This window comes from Musa acuminata, chromosome BXJ2-2 (assembly GCF_036884655.1).
Source record: "Musa acuminata AAA Group cultivar baxijiao chromosome BXJ2-2, Cavendish_Baxijiao_AAA, whole genome shotgun sequence".
In the NCBI taxonomy this organism is placed as follows: domain Eukaryota; kingdom Viridiplantae; phylum Streptophyta; class Magnoliopsida; order Zingiberales; family Musaceae; genus Musa; species Musa acuminata.
The window spans coordinates 29,133,047-29,150,703 of NC_088339.1; the positions used below are offsets into that span (position 1 = coordinate 29,133,047).

The window sequence follows — 17,657 nt, forward strand, 5'->3', positions numbered from 1 at the left end:
CATACCTAAGGTAAAAATACAAATTCAAGCAAAAGAAATAATGAACAGACATAAAGAACATAAAATGCATTGCCCAAGAGGAACCATGGGGTGCTTACTATATGACAAGCAGGTATTCATCAAAGGAAGCTGAATTGCACAACTACAGAGAATGTTGTTAAACACTACAAGAGCCTAATCGGCAGAAAGTTGAATTTGACTGAAAAACCATAAAGATTCTGCTTGAATAAACACAATAATTCGAAAAACAATGGATCATTATTTAAAGTCTTCTTGTAGATGTTCACAAGAGGTCTTTGAAAAGGCTTGCCATACTTAAAACAGCTAGTTAATTTAGCAAAACCAGACTACAAAAATCATCATCTCAACATGTTTTTAAAAAAATGATCCTTCGAGTGAAACAGCTTCCTTAAGTTTCTTGTAAAAGTAGGTATTGAAAAAATGATAGTCTCCTCTTGGTCATTCAGCCACAGATGAGGGCCTTTGCAGGTACCTAAAACAAGCCACTGCTCAACATATACAAACATGAATGTGAATGCTACCTAACTTTGTATCATCAAGAAATTAAACAAAAGTTAGATTTAGTAAAAGTGTTAAAAGCAATGCAGAGCAACTCAGAAGACAAGAATTGCTATTCTGTGCGCTGGTCTCACATTGGTTCTTATGGACAAAGTTAGATTTCATAAAAGTGTTAAAAGCAAAGCAGAAGACAAGAATTGCTATTCTGTGCCCTGGCCATATCTATTAAGCCAGTAAATTCAAATTACTGTGCACTGGTCTCACATTACAAAGATATATTATAGTCACTAGCACGTGACATTCTGAGCTATTATAACTACGAGAAATTTCTTATTCATTGACGTATATATAGAAGCGACAGTTTCAGAAGGCAATGCCATATACACACACATGCAGAAACAAGAGATAAGGAGGTCACTTTCATGAAGGAATCAAGAGATTGCTAGAACCCAGCTGTACTGTACATGTTCCTTTCAGAAAATGAAACAAAAGCCTTCTAATAATACATATCACATACATGCCAACTCTTGCATTAGCAAGCTAGCGTTCTAAATATATATGAACTGTAGGAAACTCTTCTGCTTAGCTGTGTTATCTAAAGATGCACGCAAAGATAACTCTTGTACTCACTAGTCTCTTCAGCTTAGCGTTCTAATTAAGAGTCTACACATGCTATGCTTGGGATTAAAGATGCAACTCACAAGGTGTTCGACTGAATTCCTCTCATCTGGTTTGCAGTAAGACCATACCAATCCTTGACCTATCCTTTGTGCACTAATGGCAATGAATTTCGAAGCATGATGACTCCATGCTACCTATATTAGTTGATTAAGAGATGTAGGTTTGAACAATTGGAACTGCTCGCAGAAGTTGACCTGTTGGTGGCTTTTGAATTGGAAACACGCACAATGATTGAAGATGAAGATAAAGTTTGGTTGGAGTTGCAATTTGGATCAGGTCATCTTAATTTCCATATGCTGGAGTTGCACAACAAGCAGGTGCAGATTTGGGGCAGAGATTTAGAATAGGAACAAGATTGGGCTTATTCTGGAAATCTGCCAGCTTCTACTTGTACATATGTCAATAGAGGCTATTCTTAGTTATCTATGGAGTTTAAGATGCACTTGATACAGGTGGATTTCCAAGTATACCTCTTTCATTTGAGGAAGCACAGCTAAGCGATCGAGTCACTTCAAGGAGGTGAATGCTATTTGTATTCATCAAGTGAAGGTGAATCTAATGTCTTGGTAAATCTCCAGCTTAGAGTAATTAGACTTGAATGGTAGGTAAAGAAGCAGCAATACTTCCACGGGCACCGAAGGAAAAGAAAGATGAGAAAGAAGCACATGCAGGTAAAGCAACAATTCATTACAAGGAAATAGGTCATCGACCAATCGGCAAGTTGGTTGACTCTGTCTATGGTGCATTAGATGCAGATGCAGCAACAAGCTTAACCTCGACAACAATGGAAGACATGGAGTTGGATGAACCAGCTACAGGTGGTGGGTGCAAACATTTCACTACGTCTTCAGTAGTTAACATATCTACGGTGGTAAAGAATAAGCCTGTAAACTTATTTCAGCATGCAATCAAACTGTGACACTGCAACTTCAGCATGAAGACGAGCACGGTGGTGGTGACTCAAATGAAGGTTAGAGTAATCCCTTTGCTGTAACACTGAGTTATAGAGCTTGACATTTAAGTGGAAATTTAGCATAATTTATACACATCTGTAAAGAATAAGCCTGTATAGTTATTTCTGCATACAAAATGGAATGGTATAGCACCAGCCTTAAGACTCATGTCAACCGATACAAGCTAACTACCTTGCAAAGGGTGTATTATACTCCCAGCACAATACAAGACCGAGTACCAATTCTCAAGAAGGAAATTCATGCTGATTACACATTTCAGCAAATTTAAAACATAGGATACGAGAAAGGTATTAGCACCATGCAGATGCATGCCACGGTTATTAATGTGGCTAGGTCAAATTTTGGCAAATGACAATCAGCACAGGGTAATACCAACTAATTTGACATTGAATTGCATCATGACATAGAAGTATCAATAAACCCCACGTCATGGCATGACACTCCTTGCTCGAGACAATTGGCACATTTAGTATGCTCTGGTGGTGTGACAAATGTCCAAAATAAACCAAAGTAAAATAAGTACCATCACAAAATTCAATTGTGAAAAACCAAAGTGAAACAAAAGAGAAAATTGTTTGCCATAGAAAAACAAAGAGAATTAGACTATGAGACCATGGTTAAATCCATCGAAAGTATATTGAAACTTAAAATGATTTATAAGGGTCTACTGGGTGTACTAATGTTAATTTCAACTTAATCATTTTGGTGAATGGTTTGAGCTTAACGAAATTGACATATCAGTTATCCCATCAGGTCGGGTTATGATAAATTGGTATCAGAGTTGACCTAATATTGGCGTTCGCCCGACACGCAAAGGTCGAGTGTCCTTGACCCCCATCGAGGTCCGCTTGATGCAACCAATTGAAGAAGCATAAACTTAACATGTCGGATAAACCATATGTCACACTTCAAATCCCTCCTATGAGAGCTCCCGAAGTATATCTTTAGGGGGGGGGAGGGAGTGGGGCCGATAATCAACCAACATATGTCCACATGTGTGGCAGTCGTGTTAGGCGCATAAACAGAGTCTGCCCTCTCTTTGTTTGCCTATGTGGACGTAAGTCCGACACATCGATTATAAATTGCCTCCCTTTCGCACCTATAAGGACAAGTGAGGCAGTTTTACACTGCACCCTCTAGAACATTACAAGGAATATTCTTTCCTCTTCTACCCATTCTAAAAGGTTTTTCACAGTATGGTAAGAGGAGACTTTTGGCTGATTAACCATCTTTACTACTTATACCGGGTGATAGGGGTCAAAATGGCGATGTGACACGCCATGACAGCAACCCCCTGAGCGACACACTGCCCGAGGCTCGCCATACCCTGCGGCAGCTCGGCCTCCCACGCAACCCCAGTGGCAATGTCAGACGCCACCGAAGGTACAGTCCTGCCCTGCAGACAACCACGTCAGGTAACATCAAACTTCATCTATAAATACCCCCAAACTCTAAAGAGAAAAGGGAGGGGGAGACACACAACCCCTACGGAATCGCACACTCAACACACGGAGGTTTCTCCTCCTCCTAAACCCCCTCCACATCTTTCTCTAACTGGATCGTCGGAGGGGTCGGGTCGAGCACCCCGACCCGACCTTTGTGCAGGTGCGAAGCCTTCGGAGATCACCGCCTTCGGATATCCAGCGGGCTCGAGGAGCGCCCCCACGGAGATCACCGTCTTCCGGACCCGAACCAAGCCGCGACGGCCCCGACGCCACGGCTAAAAAAGTTACTTACCGTAACACCGGGTATAAAAGGTTATTCATAGCATGGTAAGAAAGGATTTTTGACTGATTAACCATCTTTTACTACTTTTGTCCTCAAGGTCAGCTAACGTACTGTCCGAAGGTTTGGATCAGGAAACCCGTTCCCGACCCCAGTCCATCCAACTCCTTCAGGAGCATCTCGGCGATACTTCGTCCAACTTGTGCACACGCCCCGAACCACATCGGGCTGACAAAGTCGTCACCGATGTTTCCGCCATCAACAGCAAACCATTGCTTTTGCTACGACCTCCTTCCGTCATTTGTTCGAGTCCACGATGATCAACTTATGTAATTCACCAATTCATATAACTTTCTAGTAATGAACCAGAAAGATACCTTCTTTTCACGAAACTGCTACACGAAACCCTATATTTTCAAGAACTTCCGATCCCGAACCCTATCCTCTCGCATTGTCGTTAACGCTCTACCGAACTTAAAACCCAGACGACGCACTCTTCCTCTTATTCTCCCAATCCGATTGTCGTCTACCACAGTCTAGATTCCGATCCCCGTCCTCTCCCTTCATAGTCATCAGGCACAAAATCTCTCAAATCCTTTCTCCTCTCAGTCTGCGTACACATCCATCAACGGAACCATTAAGCGTACCTCGGGAACATGGGACAACTTCCTCCGATCGAGCTCGTCTGCATCTGGCGGAGGCTGGCCCTCAACTTGGCGCCGCTATCGACCAGCCGGCTCCGAATATCCGACGAGAGATGATTCAGCACCCTTTAGATCTTGTCCCGCAGCACGTGATCGGAAAGATGCGCGAGTTCCGACGCCTCCGCCGGCGCGGCGTCCCTCCCGCCAGGCGCTGCGGCCATGACCTCGACCTCCGCCGTCGTCTCTTCCGGGGAGCATCTCCTTCCAATCAGTCTGAAGAGGTTCCTTCACCATCTCTGGCGAAGAGAGGGCAACTGAGCACGATCAAGAACGAACGAGAGCGAGATATTCCAGTGGTGGCCGTCGGCGTGGTCGTGATGTGATGTAATGTATAAAAGAGGAAGGAAGGCAGATCGATGGAAGAGGGAAGAGAATGCTGGACGATTTCCTCGGGCCCACATAACGAATGAAGAACATGAGTTGAATCGACGCTCTCACTCCAGAAAACCTAAATAAATATTATTGAATATAATACAATAAGGGTTCCAAATATTGGATTCTTTAAAATATGGCATATTCTTTTGAAAACACTAAAAATGAAGTAAAACGCCAATATGATTATATCACAAAAGAAGGAATATAATTATAATATTGCAATATGAACGAACAATCAGTTTCTTTAGTCAATTTCTGAGTTTTTTAAAATAAAATAAATAAATAAAAATTAAAAATAATAAAAAATTTATATTTATGTGAATTAATAGGGTTAATTACATATTACCTTCTATAATTATTTATCCTTTAACATATCTACACTTTCAAATATTACATTGGGATCGCTGCATATGAAAATAAAATATTAATATTCTAAAAATATTAATATCTTAAAATAATTTTAAAAAAATATATAAGGATTATAATACTAAAAGTAACTATTTTACGATGGATGGAGCCAATAAATAATATGATCATTCTTATAATATAAGATTTCCTTAGGATAATTATATCTGTTAAATTCTCTCTCCATATTATGGATTCCGTCACGTGGATACGACCCTCGCCTGCCAGCCTAAGCGCAAAGCCTCGGGAGGCAGACGCAGCACCACGTTGGGTGTGCCACTAGGAATTCGGGATGACGACTGTTCTCCTCTCACACCGTCTGAGGCTACACTAACCAATGTCACCTCAACAAGGATCGTGTCGGAAAGCTTGGAATGATGCCATGTGGCACCATTCCACATATCTCGAGTGGTGAACGTCCAAAGATACACACTTGTCGCTCAGGGAGTCAACCACCATGCGAGGGTCGCGTACGGTCGACCCCCAAGCACTATGATAAAAGCCCTTTGCCAACATTTGACAAGGGAAAGGACATTGGACAAGAGCATTCCACTAACTTGATTTTTGGAGGGGCCTAAGTCAAATTTCCCTCCCCATCCCGACCTAAGCTGGTGTGCAAGAATCCAACGACGACAAAGGTGGCAGGCTCGCTTAAGAGACACATCCCAACCAAATCCGAGCTTAAATCGATCAGGCGAAGACCTCATCCCCGAGATGATCTTAGACATCACCCGTTGGATCAAGCCGTACGAACTCCTTAGTCACAGCATAAAGTTTACTAATACCCTCGATACAAAAGATGCATAATTAGGGACGGTCTATACGTGGGCCTGTAACTAACGGCCCAAACATCGAAGGGGTTGAAGCCCATAGTAGTATTCATCTTCGTAATCGAACTTTGTTAAAAGACTAACATGGATATCGAGGTCTTCACTGTCACAAAATCCATATTATCTTCCACTAGAGGGAGATGCATCGCGCACCAAAGTAGCAGTCTCCATTTGGCGTTCGAGGGGAAGCCGGGAATCAATCGAAGGGTCGAATACATGCCTACCTTATCTTTATCTTGCAAGTTGTGCGAGAACTTTGGGAAAAGGATGCCTCGAGACGACGGATTCCCTTGAAGGTGGTGAGTTCATGGCACCATCAGAACAGCATCACGGTCGGGCTCTCTCATCCTTCTTATCCATGGTTGGATGCAGAATAGAAATGGAGCCCTTTGCAGGAATGGAAAACGAAGAGTCAATGCCTTGTGTAGCACTGCATGGTTGAACGTGTTGTCCTTCGACGTAGAAATAGGGGCACATGGCTCGACAAACACATCGCCAAGTGGGGGGAGGCCATTGGCCAGAGACCGGCAGTCGCACCCCCAACTTTTCTTAGAGTTCATCATGTATCGTTTAATCGCTGATCCATAACACCGCAGTATTTTCCCAAAACACTTTATGCAGAGATAAAAGAAGATGGATTATGTCTGAGGCTTCCCTTTTGATGTTTCTTCATCCACAAATCTTCCTTCCGAAGAGATTGAAGTTTTGAGTCGTCTCCGTCGACGATGAAACGGACTGCTGCATATAATTTCTCAGGCATTGAAAGCAGATACGATGAGTGGGTGTGTGCTATACTTAGGCTTGCCAATATTAATGCCAAGAACAGGAAAAATATCTTTCCCGTGTCAGCGAACTGACTTTGGAGGACGTATTCTTTAATTCTCGGCATAAGGTAAAACAATAATCGAATCGAAGCGAAGCAATAATTGAGAAGTCTTCGCTTCCTGACGCATGGAGGAAAGCCTGGTCCTTGAGGTGGGAAGACGGGAACTTGGGAGGTAAGTTCACAGGGAGCGCCAATTTTTCTCCGGCAGAAAAAAAAAGAACTAACGTGACAAAAATGTGCGGTGGATTCTTCCTTCACTGACAGTGAGTGGAAAATGACTCGATACTTGCACACTGTTGAGACCTTTTGATGTTCTGTTCCAAGTTGAGATAAGGAACAGAGGAGGAGGTGAGATCTACTTGTCCAGAGCTTTGAGCATTTGGAATTTTCAGTTTTAGTTCGGCTATTTGTTTCCTGAGATGTGCTACACTCGGACGGCAGATTGGGGAGTACTGTTTTCGTCTTTTACGATCCGTGTTCTTCAAGGTTTGTCCTTCAGCTGTGCCATCTCGGGGAAAGGTGGGATCTTGGCGGCTTTGTTCAGGAAAACTGGGGATTGCTTGTTGGAATTCCGAACGCTATAGATGTCCGGGGTCTTGGACTTGAGTTCGGACGCAGATCATCCTTGGCCTGGCGAGGGAATTTTGGTAAAGGTACGACCTTGCGGGGTTTGTTCGACAAAAGTTGAGATTTTTTTGGCGGATCATTTTCCACTGGAGTTTCTGATTTGGATTTCGTGGCTTTGAGTTTCTGATTCTGGCGTCTGATGATACAAATTTTGGGTTTCTTCACTTGATTTGACGATTTAATTGATATTTTCGCTGTTTTTGGCTCTGTTTGCAGAGATAGATACATCAAGAGTTTTTTTTCCCGCAGTCGATCTGGAAGATCTGGTTCTTGAGGTTTTGCTGATTCCGTAACATTCTGAAAGCAAGAAATTTTGGAGTTGCTTTCCACGAGAACGAAAGAAAAGAGAGAAACAGTTGAGAGGTCGAGGAATGACGTTGATTTTATTGCTGCAAGATGGTTAATGGGTCATTAGAGCTTGATTTGGTTACAGAGAAGATAGGAAGAAAGCGCAACTTGTGGTGAAAGATGTCATCCTCCCCTCCGCCTTCTCCGTCAGCGACTCCTCCGTCTTCCTCAGCTTCTCCTCCTCCTCCTGTTTCTAGCGCACCACCTCCTTCCACTTTTTCTCCACCACCACCCATCGCCAGTTCGCCCCCTCCTGTCACTAGCCCCTCGCCGCCGGTGCCATCGTCGTCTCCCCCACCTTCTGCGTCTCCCCCACCACCAGTATTGTCTCCTCCGCCGACTTCCATTGCTGCCCCTCCACCTCCTTCGTTACCATCTCCTCCACCATCTTCTGGCTCCCCAACTCCTCCGGCGTCGCCATCTCCACCCTCAGGTTCTCCTCCACCGGTGCCATCGGCTAAACCACCTAAGAGTGCGCCTTCCCCACCTTCTCCTCCATCAGCATCCCCAAGTCCGCCTTCGAAGCCACCACCTAAACATGCATCGCCACCTACTACATCTCCACGCAGTAATTCTTCTGGTGGTACAACTCCTAACCAGCTTGGTCTTTCTCCCCCATCACCCTCTTCCATTGCTCCTCCAGGCATTATCGCTACTCCAGTTATCCCGGTTTCCCACAGTCGCCCGGGTCCTGGCTCAGATTCTGGACAGGGAGGTGGTGGATTGAATACTGCATCTGTTGTAGCTATTGGAGCAGTTGCGGCTTTCGTGATGCTTTGTATAGCAGGACTGGTTGTGTTCATCATGAGGAAGAGGAGAAAACCAGTTTCAGGATATAATGCAGGGTTTGTCATGCCTTCACCATTTACATCTTCAATAATGTCAGGTAATGCTCAGTGCCTTTCAGTTTTTAAACTCAGATTGATTGTGTTGTTGATTGTTTCTTGTGAGTTTCATAAATCATTGTTAATAGTCTTGAATTATATTCTCAAAAAGACTTTTTATTTGAGGTTTTGGACATAGGACCCTCTGAAATTACTGGAATTTTCTTGGGCCAGTCAGCTACCACAATTGATAATTCAGATATGCTCTAACACCATATGGCAATTTCAGTAACCTCACTTCATTTTACTTGTCAGATTCATCCCTTCCAAGGTCCCCATCGGCTCCTCTTGTACATCACAACAAGTCTGGAAGCATTGGAAGGATGAACTCACTACCTGATATAACAATATCTAGCTCAACAGTGTGGTTCTCGTATGAAGAGCTGTACGAGATAACCCATGGCTTTTCACCTCTAAATATATTAGGCGAGGGTGGGTTTGGTTCGGTTTACAAAGGGAGCTTACCTGATGGAAGAGAAGTAGCGGTAAAGCGATTAAAAGTTGACAGTGGACAGGGGGAACGTGAGTTCAAAGCTGAAGTCGAGATCATCAGCCGTGTGCACCATCGTCATTTGGTTTCTCTTGTAGGGTACTGCATATTTGAACAACAAAGATTGCTTGTATATGACTATGTGCCTAACGGAACACTTGAATCTCATCTTCATGGTACAGCATACTTTGTTTATTAAAACTTTGTGTCATAGTTTCTAAAAATAATTAATTTAGTTATCTGAGGCTCAATTGGAATACTATTTCTGCAATATCAGGGAAGGGAAGGCCAGTAATGGATTGGACCACCAGGGTGAAGGTTGCTGCTGGTGCAGCTCGTGGCATCGCGTACCTGCATGAGGATTGTAAGATTACAAATTGATACTTACGGGCAACATATTAATGTCTATTAAATTTGACAGCTGTAGATCGTCCTTTTTACATTCGTTGTTGGAATTTTAACCAGGTCATCCCCGGATTATTCATAGAGATATAAAGTCTTCCAACATTCTATTGGACAACAACTTTGAAGCTCAGGTTATTTTCATTATAGTGTAATTTGTTTGGAAAAGAAAATATTAATTATCTTATATTGATTGTAATTAGTGTCATGACCGAATTGTCACTTTGAACTAGGTTTCTGATTTTGGGCTTGCAAGGTTAGCTGTTGATGCTTGTACACATGTAACTACACGTGTGATGGGGACATTTGGGTAGGTGAACCATGTCATAGTTGCAAATCTTTAATCTATAAATGGTTTTGGTAATTGATTGTAGTCTCATGGCTCTTTTACCTATGGGCATAATCAGTCTGACACTGTTTTGTACCTTTAGTTATTTGGCTCCAGAGTATGCATCAAGTGGCAAGTTGACTGAGAAATCTGATGTCTTTTCTTTTGGGGTTGTGCTCCTGGAACTTATTACCGGACGAAAGCCTGTTGACAGCACAAGGCCTTTGGGCGATGAGAGCCTTGTTGAGTGGGTGAGTTCTAAAATTTGAAGTTTCCCAAACTTTGTTTGCTCGTGTCATCAAGTTAATAAAGTAGCTTAAACAACAGCATTTTTTGGATTTTTTTTTCTTTCAAATTTCACTATGACCTTGAAGTGTAGGGGCGAGTCAAATAATCATAAACATCACTTGAATTTGGTGCTTGAGTTGATGTATACCAGCTACCAAGATTGCATCAGGCAACAGAAGTCCTCGTTCTTCACATACTTTACTAGATCATATTAAAGTATGCCATAAACTAAAAGCAAAAATTTTCTGATTAGTAGTCTTTCACCTGGACAAGTAGCAGTTGCTTCAGGCTTACAATTTTCTTTTAGCCATAAGGTTTATCTAGTGCCAAATGAGAACTATATCAAAGCCAGGTAATTGCGAAATTGAAAGGTTTAAATCTCTAGGATTTCACTTTGTAGAGGTTAAGACTCTTTTTGGTATCTCATAGTAGAGGATGACTGATAACCTGCTATGTGCTTGATAACTAGTATTCCGTTGCTGATAGTGCAATTGTTATATTTGGTGTTTGGTCGGACCTGCATCAGACAAGCAGGGTCCCTCTACTTTGAAACTAAAACGAACCATGTACTACTAGAGAAAATGGGTTGACTCTTGACTGATTAGAAGTGCTATAACACCTGCAAAAACACCTGTCCTCAATCTCCGATGCTGGAATGAAAATTGTGCTGGCTAGACGACATGCTCCAGAGCATTGTTTTAGTTACTAGTATGCAAAAAAATAGATTTGTCTGGCTTTACTACATCATCCTCTAAGTCACCTTTTCTCTTGTCTCGGTTTCAAAAAATAGGAATCTGCTTCATTAACTGCTAATGAAATTCCAGGCACGACCACTACTTTCCCGTGCACTTGAAACTGGAGAACTTGGAGAACTCCATGACCCTAGACTTGAGAAGAACTATGACGAAACTGAAATGTTCCGTATGATCGAAGCAGCAGCAGCATGCACCCGTCACTCAGCAGCAATGAGGCCTCAGATGGGAAAGGTTATGATGAAACACTATAAATCAACATGTAAAACGAATACATTTCGATGCATCCTAAGCAAACTTGTTCTTGCTACAGGTGGTCAGAGTTCTTGATAGCCTTGCTGATATTGATCTTAACAATGGTGTCACACCGGGGCAAAGTGAAGTGTTCAACGTAGCTCATTCAGCTGATATCAGAATATTTCAGCATTTGGCATTTGGGAGCCATGATTCTAGTTCTGATTACAGCCCGTATAATTGGAGTCGTCAAAGAGATGTGTAAATAGGTCATATAGGGGACTTGCCAATGAGAAATTTGTTTCTTCCTTTTGTATAGTGGTTTTCCGAAATCCAGATTGGACTCGAGTTCTTCATTTTTTTTAATGCACATTTGATGCTTCTTGGTATATTATTTATTCCCTTGTCTGTTCCTACTACCAGAAACATTCAGGGGAAGCTGTTTTAGGCATGCGGAGGTAGATTCTTATGCCACTTTAGAAGTTGAATTTTTAGTGAGAATCTTGTTGTTTAGTTAATGTTTCAGCAAATAGTTGAATCAATCAAACTTATCTTTGCAGGATCCATTATGCCATCAGAACAGTGACTGCTGCATGAGGAAGAAGGAGCATATTACACTATCTTTTGAACAGAGAGACCTTTAGAAAGATAGCTATCTAATTTAGCATTGTCTCTGTACTAGTGTATACTGGCTGCTTCCATTAACCTGACTTGGATGTTTAGAAGTCGAGGAATCAGTCATCCATTCCTTTCATATCTGATGGTATGTATTTTGTTGCTTACTATTGGCTGTAGCTTCATGAACGGATCCTTCTGCTACAAGGCAATGCATTTGGGTTGATTGCACACAGTTTTATGTGAACTTTTAATGGTGGTACGGGGAGACGTATGAACCTGACACCGCTCCGGTGATGTGATGGATCATCTGCATCTTGAACCACAAAGAGAGTTGCTCTCTCTCTCTCTCTCTCTCTCTCTCTCTGAACCACAAAGAGAACTATTATCTCTGTCTCTCCTCTCCCCCCTACACATCGGCATCGCAGTGGTCAATGGTTTCACCAAAAATACCTTTTGCTGAATAAGATAGTGTAACAAGTCCAATTACACCGGTCGTCGTTCGATGATGCTTGTGCTTTCCGGCAGTCTGACTTTTCGACCCTCCTCGCCCTCAGAAGTCAAACCAGCAGCACAGTGTTCAAGGATAAGTAGCTTCTCCTGGAAGTAGGCAGGAGGTTGAATCCTCCTTTCAGGGTTTCGTCCCCAGATGGTGCTTTTCTATTTTGGCTTCGATTCGCACCCATGTATTTGATTGACCTCTTTGCTACTCCTACAAAGAAAGAGAAGAACACTAGTTTGCAAGCCCCTGGCATTTCCGTCGGACTTATGCATCGTCTCTTTATTTCATTGCATCGCGTTGATGATTACAAGTAGAGATAGAAGCTGATGCTGGTTTTAGAATTATTTTCTCGATGGAAGAGTCTCAAGTTACAAGGAGAATTTGAGCATTACCTACCAAAAGGGAAGAAGGTAGGCTTCACTGTATTTTTCTTGACGTGCAGAACTCATCAAACTGAGGCTGTTTAGAGTTGTGTGTCAGCTAATATTACGTCTCAACAAAGATTCTATATGTTTCTACCTCCGTGAGTAGAAAAGATGGTATCAATAGCCTCCTTTACTTCAGCTGCTTTCCCCCCTTGTGCAGACCAGAACTCATCGGTTTCCAACACCTGCACGGCAATCAGAAATCTCTCTCACTGATCACAGAAGTATATGATAGAGGACGAGTAGAGAGAAACTCGAATTCTCAGTGAAGTCAATTACCTTCACTTGCATCTGAAGGAACTTCACATAGTTAATGGCCTTTTCGAGCATGGCCTGTGAAAATTGCACGAACAATTAGAAGGGATATAAGACAATTAGATATTGGTAAGATTGATGAAAGGCACGCACGCCTTTGCCCCACTGGGCACAATATCTTGAAGAACCCTAAGGCGTTCTGCAACCACAAATTACCTGTCGATAGAGTTATTAGAACCTTCAGATGTTTCAACTTGAAATGGTAACCAAAGTAAACACCTTTGCTGCAGCACCCTGGGGATGCTTTGATGGACTCTGCTTGTTCTTGGTCGTTCTGCTACCACCGCATTGCTTCTTGGGACTTGGCATTTCACCCTCCCGCATTGACGATTGCAATGAAATCTTTGTCGATCACAGATCATTATTTGAATTATAGGATATCAAGATGAACAGAAGCACCATGAATGGGCGCTTTTGGTGGCCTTCTCGCTTGTGTGATGCTTCGTTGTAGGATTCCAACCTCGGGGGCACCATGATATCGTTTACCTTCCACTCGACCGCCCATAGAACTGTAGGCACTTACCATCTCAGCATAACTTCGGTCCTCGATTAGCCAAGAATCAACAGTGCCAGGGGTCATATCGAAGCTGAATCGCTTCGAAGCATCACAGTCGTCCTCAGGGTCCAAGTTCAAGTGGTTGCTGCTGCTACATGGCAGTCCATCACCTTGTTCGACCAAGGAGGAGTTCGAGTAGCACCAGCTACCAAACGCTCCCTTGTAGTCGATGACAGAGAGAGCCTGTTGCCAAGAAGAACTCACCACTCTGCTACTAGATGAGTTGCCGGGATCAGATAGACCGGGAGGGAGAAGGTTGCTTGAGTAACTTCTCAGGGACTCTGAGGCTCCTCCTTCAAGCATCAGATTGTTCTGGCGTTCATAGCCGACTAACACGCTGAGACAAAGCTGGTCTAACCACGAGAGCAGCTTACTCTGTCTCAGATGCCATGCACATAAAACCTGATCCGGCAGCACGTTAGAGCAGCATTAAATGATCGAGGTGGGGATGGCCGGTGTCGCGGCTGCACATCATTCGCAAATAAGTCTGCTAAACACTCCAAAGATAACATCGAGACAGAGAGATGTAGAACACAGCGGAAGGAATGGCTAGAGAAGACAGCAACAGAGATTGAGGCCCCTTCCCGTTCTGGCTTAAAAGCCATGTGGAGGTATGTGCATCATCTTCCTCGAAAGAGCTGTAGTTATCTTGAGTATTATAATGAAAGGAGTGTATCCTTCCCATCATTCGGTTGCTAAGCCTGAGTCCTCTAAGCTTCCCAGCAGAACTAGCAAAACAGAGCATTGAGTAAACGGGAAAGCATATCGAACTCTCCATTGTGTCGTTCTTCAACAGTGAGAACGAGACTTACAGAAGCCAATATCCAAGAACAAAAGTTGAATAAGAGTGAATCAAGAATTCCTCGGAAAGGAAATTGGAATCTTACTTGATGATTAAACAATTTTAGGAAAGATACTTTTCTATCAAGTCATGCATAAGAAAATGTCGTTATGTTTGTCTTTCCACTGGATCTTCACGTTCATCAGCCTCTTTACCAAACGGCAGCAGCCATTCCTGCCAACCTTCCTTCAAAACTACCAGTCACAGCCAAACAGTTTCACGAGTCCGTGACCTTTGCAATGTCTCGTCGGTGGCTTACATGGAGACAACGGAGTGAAAGGACGAGTCGTCGCATTTTGTTTGACGAAATCATTCAATGTTTTCTGCTCCATGTCTCACGGCCATGGGGCAGCAGCAACATGAAAGAAGACTGCAAACCTCAGGCTCCTGCACAAGCAGCCATCGAGCTCTTGACTTAGAAGACATTCTGCGAAGGCCACCAGAATTGTCGGCCGCCGCATGTGATCTCCCATGCCAAACACTTCGAACACGAAGGAGCACCAAATGTTGATATGTTACAGTGCCTTGCATTCGCGTATCCCTTTTACCTTTGTTCTGCTTGAAGACTTGGAACCTATGACTCTTTTCTTTCATACTTTTCTTGGTATTTATGGTGGAAATACTACTTTTGAGGAAGAATTATTGCCCCAATGAAAGAGCTATAGAACAATAACGGAGTCCAAGATTGTCGGTAATTTGGTCGAACACATGGTATGTATCGTGCAAACTTCACACAAGTGAACAGAGGCATCACCCTGAGAAGAGTGACGTTCGCTACGATTTGTAGCTAACTCAAAACTACATCTAATTTGTTCTGAAGTAGACTGACCGACCGATGGCAGAAAGAATCGAGAGAAGAAATGCCGAGAAGAAATGCCGCCTCCCTCTGCTACTGGATCATGTTCTGCAGTGCTTCCCACAGAACACCCTTGAACCTGTTCACATCGAGCTTCACGTTCTGGGTCTTCATGAACGTCGACCTTACGACTTTGAACGCGCTGCCGTGGAACGACATAGGGTCCGTGAACACACGGTGGTCTCTTGGATACTGCTCCGTCAGAGTGCTCTCTTCTATGGTAATGCTGTGCTGCAGGTACTTGAGCCCCATGGCCATCGCAGGGTACCCAAAATCCAGCATCGACATCCACTCCAGCCCACCCCACGGAACAATCTGAATCATGGTGGCGTTCAGCGGCAGGAACACAAAGTTGGTGAGGCCAGCGCCGTGCACCCCCATCATCACGTCGCAGGAGTTGACGGTCCGCGCGAACTGAGCCATGTCGGATGACACATTTGCTTCGTCGACCACCACCTCGAAACCCAACCCCTCCGCCATTGCCACTATCTCGCCGACGTTGGTGAACGCTCGCGTTTTCTTCCGCGCGATGATCAGCAGCCTTGGCTTCCTCGCAGCGAGGTCTTCGATGTTGTTCACCGTTTCTCGCTGCAACGAGTAGGTGCTCCTTATAAATCTGGTGAAGTCGATCAAGGTGTAGCCATTGGGAGCTCTCGCCGGGTCGATTTGGAACTCCTGGTGCGCCCGAAGGCCTACGATGACCTGCTTGAAGCAGTGCACTTCCTCGTCGCCGTCGAAGTCCATCACCGGGTACTTGGACAGCCTCTGGAGCACAAGACGGTACTTGTTGATCCACCAGCGCCGGAAGTCGGTCACCACGAACTGGACCTCCCCGTCGAACTGGCGGGCGGTCACGAATAGAGGAACAAGCAGGTCGCTGAAGTCGTGGAAGAGGTTCCCGGTGTACCCGCTAACGGAGAAGACTATGGCGGAAACATTGTGGTGGACGGTGCATCGAGGGGCTTCGCTGGTGGCTCTGATGGTGAGTTCTCTAACCTCGCGGAGACAGGTCTCATCTCCCTTGCGAGGATATGGATGGACTCGCCATGCTTCTTTGTGCTCTGTGTTGTTGGCTGACTGCATGAACAGGACAGACGAAGAGTTCCCGGGAATCCTGATATCTCCATACAATTCACAGATATCTACTCGTTCGTCTGAAAGATCACATGATGACTTCCTCTCCAGAGTTTGGATTTGCTCACCTCCTTCTTCGCATCAAAAAAAGATTTAGGAAGGGTTAAGAGTCGAACAGAATAGATAAAGGGATTCAGTTCTTTTTAGTGAGGTATGACTTATGGTAATAATATCTATCTCATGATTAGGAATATTTATGCTTCCAAGTATTTAATGTTCCAAGTATTGACATGATATAATACCTGCTAGTTCATGAGTTCTTGCTACTTCCTGCGAAGTGGAGTCAACAACGATGGCATTCTTTTCTCCTTGGATACTCTTCTCTTTCTCATCATTGCTTTCTGCTGCATGCGGAGCACTGTTAGCTTTTACAGATTTCAAGCTAGATCGCCTTTCAAAAGGGAAAGGGAATTGCATATCAGCCGATGAATATGGAACACAAGCGCAAGTAGATTACCTGATGCCTGAGAGTTTTGTGGATCTTTCCCTCCCGAAGCAGTGGAATGCCTTCCGTTCTCATCTCCATTCAACACATCGTCACCTAAAGAAAGATGAACAAAGCCAAAACCTTTCAGACAACCAACGCCAAGTACGAGCTCAAAATAGCATTCCCATGCCCTGCATAAGAGTAAAGCATCCGAGATCCGCACAATACCTGATATTGGAGTCGGCATCGATGTCCTAAAACCGACTGCAACACGAATCAGCGCGGGTTATTAGCTCAAGAACAAGGAATTAGCAGTGACAACATAGACGAAGGGGAAAGCGAAAGGAAGTGCGTAGCTTACAGCTCGAGCGAACTAGTCCCCGAGGCTTAGACGCCACCAAATAGGTCATCGTGACCAGGAAGCATCCGACGAGGAGCATCACGAGTCTCAATCTTCGCGACTGGTTGCCATTCCTTGCCAGCTTCAGTTTGGAGCCCATCTTCATCGGCTCTGCTGCAGCACCGCTCCTCTCTTTGCTCGTAACCGAGCAAGACGGCAGCCTCTACAACAAAAAGGCGCAGAGTTTGGGGACA

General features: G+C 43.9%; 2 protein-coding genes and 1 long non-coding RNA gene across 6 annotated transcripts; 1 reads left to right on the top strand and 2 right to left on the bottom strand.

Annotated features, from left to right (window-relative positions):
* Window positions 1-239: 239 nt before the first annotated feature.
* LOC108952181 (uncharacterized) lies at window positions 240-5,130 on the bottom strand. The gene is made up of 2 exons (XR_001976770.2): window positions 4,547-5,130; window positions 240-493 (listed from the first exon to the last, which is right to left on the bottom strand). It is a non-coding gene; the product is annotated as an uncharacterized LOC108952181 (long non-coding RNA).
* A 1,907-nt stretch (window positions 5,131-7,037) lies between these two features.
* LOC135583518 (proline-rich receptor-like protein kinase PERK8) lies at window positions 7,038-11,781 on the top strand. Its single transcript, XM_065096466.1, has 9 exons — window positions 7,038-7,692; window positions 7,883-8,900; window positions 9,154-9,564; window positions 9,666-9,752; window positions 9,854-9,924; window positions 10,024-10,100; window positions 10,222-10,369; window positions 11,231-11,392; window positions 11,472-11,781. The coding sequence occupies exons 2-9, from the start codon at window positions 8,135-8,137 to the stop codon at window positions 11,655-11,657; spliced, it is 1,908 nt and encodes a 635-aa protein (XP_064952538.1). The 5' UTR covers window positions 7,038-7,692; window positions 7,883-8,134; the 3' UTR covers window positions 11,658-11,781.
* Window positions 11,782-15,308: 3,527 nt separating this feature from the next.
* On the bottom strand, window positions 15,309-17,657 carry LOC103975541 (alpha-1,3-arabinosyltransferase XAT2). 4 transcript variants are annotated; one of them, XM_065096468.1, is made up of 5 exons: window positions 17,425-17,657; window positions 17,292-17,327; window positions 17,094-17,177; window positions 16,879-16,977; window positions 15,309-16,707 (listed from the first exon to the last, which is right to left on the bottom strand). In XM_065096468.1, exons 1-5 carry the CDS (start codon window positions 17,567-17,569, stop codon window positions 15,536-15,538), a joined length of 1,536 nt encoding a protein of 511 aa, XP_064952540.1. In that variant the 5' UTR covers window positions 17,570-17,657; the 3' UTR covers window positions 15,309-15,535. The 4 variants fall into 4 exon arrangements, with proteins under 4 accessions (XP_064952540.1, XP_009388807.2, XP_009388808.2 ...); XM_009390532.3 differs by having other exon boundaries at window positions 16,879-16,980; XM_009390533.3 differs by having other exon boundaries at window positions 15,309-16,710; window positions 17,425-17,656.